General features: G+C 42.5%; 1 protein-coding gene across 1 annotated transcript; it reads left to right on the top strand.

Moving 5' to 3' along the window:
• The first annotated feature begins 1,373 nt into the window (after positions 1 to 1,373).
• On the top strand, positions 1,374 to 7,220 carry LOC145951791 (uncharacterized). Its single transcript, XM_083063838.1, has 2 exons — positions 1,374 to 2,019; positions 3,406 to 7,220. The coding sequence occupies exon 2, from the start codon at positions 3,409 to 3,411 to the stop codon at positions 5,266 to 5,268; it is 1,860 nt and encodes a 619-aa protein (XP_082919964.1). The 5' UTR covers positions 1,374 to 2,019; positions 3,406 to 3,408; the 3' UTR covers positions 5,269 to 7,220.
• The last annotated feature ends 279 nt before the right edge of the window (positions 7,221 to 7,499 follow it).

Raw genomic sequence — 7,499 nt, 5'->3', positions numbered from 1 at the left:
ACTTGTTTATTTGGTTGATTCCATTCTATTCCACTGTTGATATGTCTTTGCTTAGTGGGCACATAGAATCTCTTAGGGTTGCCATTGGACACCATTCGGCTCATGCTTGGCTATTTAGCTTATACGAGTGTCTTGTGTTGATGACTCCTTTGACCCATAGGAAGTAGAATGCATGGATGTATGGATGCAATGAAAATGAAAGACAAGAATGATTTTATTATTTTTTTTTTTGTGTAACGCCCTTCCATATGCCCCTAGCTCATATGCATGCAATGCAGTTTATTCTCATGTGTTTAGTCCTAAACATGCAATTCAATTTTTTTGTCGAGAAATTAACCGGTGCGCATTAAGGTTAATGTTGACGATTCCTTTTTATTCATGACGTTTGTGATTATCGCCGGGATACGTTCTTTTGGACTCAAGGTTTCAGTAGCTCGATGTATAGTCAAGCGTCTTCAAACTCCTTTCGGGGACGTCTCAGCCTTCCCTCTGCGAGTATTCACTGTGCATTTTCTGTGTATCTTTTTGGTACCATTTTAATTCCATAAGGGTCAAGAGAAATGAAGAAAGGGAATGTTTGTATTTTTCTCAGAAGGGTTGTTAGAATGGATGTTTTTTCCAAAAGGGTTTTTTAGAAGAATGGCAGGCCAAGGTGGGCTTTGGTGTTTAGGGTTATTAAACAAAATGTATTTACTACAAGGAAGTTATCGTTGTGTTTTAATCTTTTTAGAAAGTGAAGTGATGACTTGGGCATGTGCTCTGATTGAATGATCCCTCCTGAGCTACCTTTTGGTTTTCAACTCAGGTCGCTGCTTTAACGTCCTAACTTTTTCCTAGGTTACTTTGGATGTGTTTCCTAGCAGACATTTTTCTTTAGATCCTTACTTTTACCTAGGTTTCCCTTTTTGATTGTGAGCCCCTAGTGGATCTTGCCCTAATTTTGCGTAGCCCCCTTAGTGGGTTTCTACCAAGCTTTCATTTTTGCAACGCTTGTATGGGACACCCTATTTTTATTAAACCCAGTCATGTTTGGATTCTTGATTGTTCCTTTGTTATCCTTTCCATGCTATTATTGAGTAACATCTTTGTCGTAAATACATATTGTTTATTAAGGGTTAATGGATGAGGCCTAGAGTGAATATTTAAAGGGAGAAAAGAAATGAAGGAGTCTTATGGCATTTCAAACAGTACTTCCAATTTACACGTGCCCCTTTAGCAAAGCTCGGAGGCTCGGGCATGCCCCGAGTTCATGATTCGTACACAGAGAGATAGACGAATGTTGCCCCCTAGAGAGTCATGGATGATTTGATAATTTCAAAAAAAAATCGTTACATTTGCTTGGACGTGGTATTTTGAACTGTAGACCCCTAAAATTGTCCGGGTCGGAAATAAAGCTTGAAGACTCTCGAAGACTGAAGAAGGATCAGCCAGAAGGACTTCCAGAAGGCCCAAGGAGGGTTCTCTATAGGTCTAAGAGGTCTTAGGATAGCTAAAAATAGAAAATAGGAGGAATTGGGACCAATACGGGCTGCTTGGGGACCAGTACGGCCTGTATTGAAGTTTTGAACTTCAATACGGCCGTACTGGACTCAATACGGCCGTATTGAAGATTTGTGAACTTCAATACGGCCGTATTGAGTGCAATACGGCCGTATTGAAGAACAAATTCTCAATACGGGCCGTATTGACCCCAGCGCCCGTATTGCTCCTATTTCCTATAAATATGGCGTCATTTGACGTCAATACACACTTTTGAACCATTTCTTGACTCTCTTATTGAGTGTTCTGGGGTTTTTGAGCAGTGCTCTGCCTTAGGAACCTCTCTGGGAGTCAGGACCGGTTAAATCCTCGAGTTCTGAGCGCTTTGCTTGAGTCTCGGATTTAACCGAAGGGGAAATCTTTTTGATTCCCTTAGTCAAAAATTTTCTTCGAGGAGAGTGTCGAGCGAGCTTGTAGAGGGAAGGAGCGCCGCAAAGCCTCCTAGCATTTATTGAGATTTATAAAAGCACGCTCCAAGAGGTTTTCTTTAATTCCCTCCTTTTACTGCTTTCTGTGTGTTTAATTTAAGCATCATGTAGATATTTAAGATAATAATCGTTCATAAATAAAAGGGGTAATTTAGTAATTTTGTGCTATTATTTGTAAAATAATCCGTCATAGGGAACCCGTTAGGGGCGCTGTGGGGTGCTAACACCTTCCTCACGCGTAACCGACTCCCTTACCCGACTCTGGTTATAATGGCCGAAGTCGATTTTTGAAATCGATTGCCTTAACTTCTTTTTCCAATGTTTTGAGTAAAACATTGGTGGCGACTCCACGAACCCTCCCTTTTTACAAAAACCACTAATCCATGGAGGGTCCCGCTTGGGATTAAATTGGATTGGTGAGACTCTTTCAATAATAAATTGGATAAGATCGACGAGGTCTCAGTTTGAGAACAAGTCGTTCTAACAATCCAATACATTTTCAAACAAAAAATAAAAAGAGAGCTCGACCGTCTTCGCGACCGCCGAGGCCCGTTTGGGCCGGTGGCGACAGATGGCGACTCTGCTGGGGAATCGTTCCGAGTCAGTCCCATTTAGTGATGGATTATTTTCAAAATAATAGTCTAAAATTACTTCACTACCCCTCACTTGTATGATAACATGATTTATTATATGGCTTTAATAACTGTTGTTTGTTTAATTTCCGCAATTGTTTGAAATACAAACTGTACACAAACCTTTGCACACAACAGTTCCCTCTATACCCGGGGGCATGAGTGATAATCCATAGGGAGTGGATGTTAGTACGGCCGGTTGATGGGTTTATAGGAGCCTATGAGACCGTTGTCGGAAAAACATCACTCAAGGTGATAACCATGAACTCAAGTCCGACAGTGCGTTGGAACTTTCCATCGGCTTACGACGAGAGGAATTGGGTCCCTATAATGGGGGCACCTTGGGGGCCTCAGACCGGTGAGAACAGTTAGAACCACCTTGAATATGCACTTTTCTGCAGGATACCCCTACCTCGTGATTCGCTCGTGACTGTTCGTGGATGAGTGAATTGTTTGTGCATTAACTATGTGACATTGTATGAGCATACATTTGCATTCTTTAAACAAACAACATTCCTATTCTATTAAAATAAGAATAAATAGAAATAAGGATCTTCTAGTACATGGTGTTAACATCTACCTTCATTACATTCATATAGGTAGTTTCCCTTTTCACCCAAAAAAAAAAACAAACAACAAAAAAAAATATATACAAAAATCCAAAAGAAAAAATACATATTTATCCAAACCAAGCAGTATCATGCATCACATTAGGAAAATCCCGAAAACATGATAATGCTTAGTTTAAATAAACACTATGCATGCATATTCATCTTCATCATCTCATATCATGCATTGTATTGTAGATTATGGAGAGATCTAGGGAGGTGCATGGGCAGTTGAAGAAAGTGGACTTCTTGTTGTACCGTGCCGAGAGGTTGGATCACCTCTGTACCTTGATGCCACGAGAGGCTCGTTTGGAATTTGAGAAATCCTATGGACGAGTTCTCGACTTGATAAAGATCTGTGTGGATCCAGCCTTTCTGAGAGCCTTGGTCCATTTTTGGAGTCTCGATTTGCACTGCTTCGAGTTTCCCCAGTTTGACCTAATTCCTACTCTCGAGGAGTACGAACTCATGCTTCGATGGCCCAAATCAGCCGGGGTCTATATTTTTCATGGAAATCATGTGGCTGTGGAGAGAGTTGCCACTCAGGTCAAACTACCATCACGATCAGCTGCCTTAGTGGGGAACGGCAGTATCAAGGGTTGGAAGCTTGCTATGATTGAAGACCACCTTTCTTCCTTGGCTGGTGAGGGAGATTGGTTAGCTTTCAACAAGACTCTAGCATTAGCTGTATTTGGGATGATCCTTTTCCCCTTCTACGCTAACACAGTGGACCATGCTGCAATGGACGCTTTCTTCGCTTGGGACGTACACATGAAGAGTCCCGTGCCTGCCATTCTTGCCGACACCTTGCTCTCTGTTCATTTGTCTCAACAGAAGCAAGGGAAAACCATTCGATGCTGTACCTCCTTGCTGTATGTATGGGGCATTACACACTTCTATGCCTCTAGTCATATGGGGACCTTGCCCGATCCATTGAGGAATTTCTCCAAGATCCCCATGCGCCGCCGATATGCTTCCGAATGGAAGGAAGAGATGGAACAGTGGAGCATTGACCACTTCACATGGGTTTGTCCATGGTTCCGTCCAAGCAATATATTGATAAGATGCGGCAATTATCCAAGCATACCATTGATGGGCCTCAGAGGTTGCATAGCCTACTCACCTAAATTGGTTATGAGACAACTAATGAGGACTCAAATTGTTCCTACTAAAGAGGAGCTTGGAGGGTTGTGTTTCTCCTTTGATTCCGAACATCAGAGGGACATGCACGCTATCATAAGAGCGTGGGAGAAACCAACCTATGAGGGAGATCTCGAGCTTGGGAAGCCTCGGGTATCCGCCTCCACCGACTATGAGAAATGGAGGAGCGAGAGGGGGGTGTCTCAGCCATCCACTTCTTGTGCAACTACAGCAACAAGGAAGGTGTTGCAAGAACAAGTCGACGCCTTGACCAAGAAACTGGAAATCCAAGGAGCTCAAATGAGAGTTCTTGAGGAGAAAAACGAAGCATCCAGTTTCCTCATTGATGGTCTTCAAAGGCAATGCAAGAAGAAAAACCACGAGATAGAGCGGCTCAAGGATGAGTGTGCTAACCTCAACAAGGAGACTACTCGGACATTCAAAATGCCAAAGATTGAATCGGGTAGTCAACTCCAAGAAGTCAACGCTAAGATAGCACGCCTTGAAGCCGAGCATGCAAAGCAGGCACAGTTGATCAAGGACATGCAAGACGATTTACTCTCGACTCGATCCGACGCACAACAATGGCGGGAAGTCGCTCAACGACAAGCTGCAAACCTTTCCGACTTCCGCAAAAAGGAAAGGGAAGGATTGGCACAGATGGCCAAACTCCAAGAAGAGAAGGATCGAGCCGAAGACGAGCTTAATGAGTTGCAGGCCATGATCAACTACCATATTCAAAAAGCGAAAGAGGCTCAGAAAATCAGTGAAGATATGAGCCAAGCGGTCCAAACGCAGATTGAAGCAATGACACGCCATGTCGAGGAAGCCGAAGAAGAATGGCAAAGACGTATGAACCCGCCTGTGGGTTTCTACCGGCTTTTCTCTTTTTGTAAAAAATTGCTTCAAAGCATTGTATAAAAGTTGTACACTTTCTTCAATGAATAAAAATCATATTTTTGAGATTTATTGCCTTTGCATCTCATTAGTCATTCATTTGCATTTATCTCTCCCGGTAATTAAATAATAAAGATTAATAAAAAGAAAGAATTAATCGATGCGTATATTCAGAATGGATCGCACACCATTGGTAATAAAATGCAAACCAACAACTACGCAAAGCAAGCACACGACAGCTCCGTTGTTGGTAATCAAGACAAATAAAGGGGAAGGTCCGACGCCTTTAAGGATTAACGCTCCAAGGCCTTTTCCCTACGAATCGAATAAGGCTGTGCCGTGGATATACGACATCCACACTTCTGCCGACAGCGATATAGCAAACATCGCTGGACTTGGGGGCATGACCAGGAGTGGCAGGATCTACACTCCCGAAGATCTTCATGACAAAGCTCCCAAGAATAAAGGAAAAGAAAAAGAAAGAACCGAGGAAAATAAGGAATCCGAGGAGGAGACTGATGAGCTGTTAAAATTCATCAGACAGAGCGAGTATTCCATCGTGGATCAACTTCACAAGACACCAGCAAAGATCACTTTGTTGTCGTTGATCCTAAGCTCCGAACCGCATCGGCAAGCTCTGTTGAAAGTCTTGAACGAGGCGTATGTGACGCACTCTATCTCCCAAGACAAATTTGAGGGGATTGTTAGTCACATTACGGCTAATGATCACCTCACTTTCACCGATGAAGAGATCCCCACCGAGGGACCTAATCATAACAAGCCCTTGCACATCTCTGTAAAGTGCAAAGAATATCACATCGCAAAAGTCTTGGTAGATAATGGATCTTCCTTGAACGTGATGCCAAAAAGAACTCTCGAGCAAGTGGCAATCAAGGGAGTCCAAATGCGCCCGAGCAACATGATCGTTCGAGCTTTTGACGGATCTAAAAGAGAAGTAGTGGGAGAAATCAATCTTCCAATCCAAGTTGGACCCACTATCTTCAACGTCGAATTTCAAGTGATGGATATCACTCCCGCATACAGCTGTCTCCTCGGCCGACCTTGGATTCATGATGCAAAAGCTGTACCCTCTACGCTTCACCAGAAAGTCAAGTTCATAGTGGGTGACAAACTGGTGACTGTACAAGCTGAAGATGACATACTCATCAGCAAGCCATCCAATATACCATATGTGGATGCAGCAGAGGAAGCTTTAGAAACCGCCTTCCAAGCATTGGAGATCGCCAGTGTTGAAACGTTTCCCCGAGAAATGAAGAAGGTAGCCTCCATGCTCACAAAGAATGGATACTTGCCAGGACAAGGATTAGGCAAGGACTCCCAAGGAATCCCGGAGCTACCCATTATCAAGGATAATCCGGGGAAACAAGGGTTAGGATATGACCCTAGTAAAGATCAAAGAACGAAGAGAAACAAAGATCCATCTCGACGTTCTTTAAGCCAGATCTTTAGGAAGGCCGGTTCACAAGTATCAAGGTCGGTCGTCGTCATCAAGTGTTCTTCTCCTTCTGATAGGGATATGTAAACCTGATGACTATTAGAGATTACTCCTCGGGGACAGCCCGACCCCCGAGCCTCGATAGGGCACATGTTTCCACTGTGATTATAATAAAATCATTCATTATTATTTCTTATTGCTTCTCTTCTTGCTTGCAATAAAATTCTAAACCACGTTATTTAACCCTGTTTGAATAAACATGAATGAGGTTAAAATCATCTTAATAATCAATAAACCCGCATCATTTTTATGTGGAAGTGTGCACGACAACTTGGAGCACCTTTTCTTGGCCTCAATAAATGCCATCATGGATAAAAGAAATCCTAAAAAACAAGAGAGGCTCAGCAGGAAACCCAAAAAAGGGGGCTGCACAAAAATAAGAGCAAAAGACCCGCTAGGAATCCCACAAATGGGTTACCTAGGCAAAAATTAGGGTTACAAAAAATAAACAAAAACAGAAGCCCGCAAAGACACCACAAAGGGGTGTTTTAGGCAAAAGATAGGGCCATCAAAAAGGAAAAACAAAAATAAATCCATGATGGTACCGCCAACAGAATTCAACAAGGGGCTCAAGAAAAGCTATCCAAATTGTCAAAAGCACAATCATTAATAACAAAGATGTGCTTAACTTCATAAGTGTTTAATCAAACTAACCTAAACACTTAAGCCTACCATTGGCCAGCCATTCTTTCAAAATCAATTTTTCAAAAATAAAATTGAATCCCTCTAAAACACAAAC

The sequence above is a fragment of the Cajanus cajan genome, chromosome 9, assembly GCF_000230855.2.
Source record: "Cajanus cajan strain Asha chromosome 9, NIPB_CcT2T_4, whole genome shotgun sequence".
Classification (NCBI taxonomy): domain Eukaryota; kingdom Viridiplantae; phylum Streptophyta; class Magnoliopsida; order Fabales; family Fabaceae; genus Cajanus; species Cajanus cajan.
This window is presented reverse-complemented; position numbering and strand designations above follow the sequence as displayed.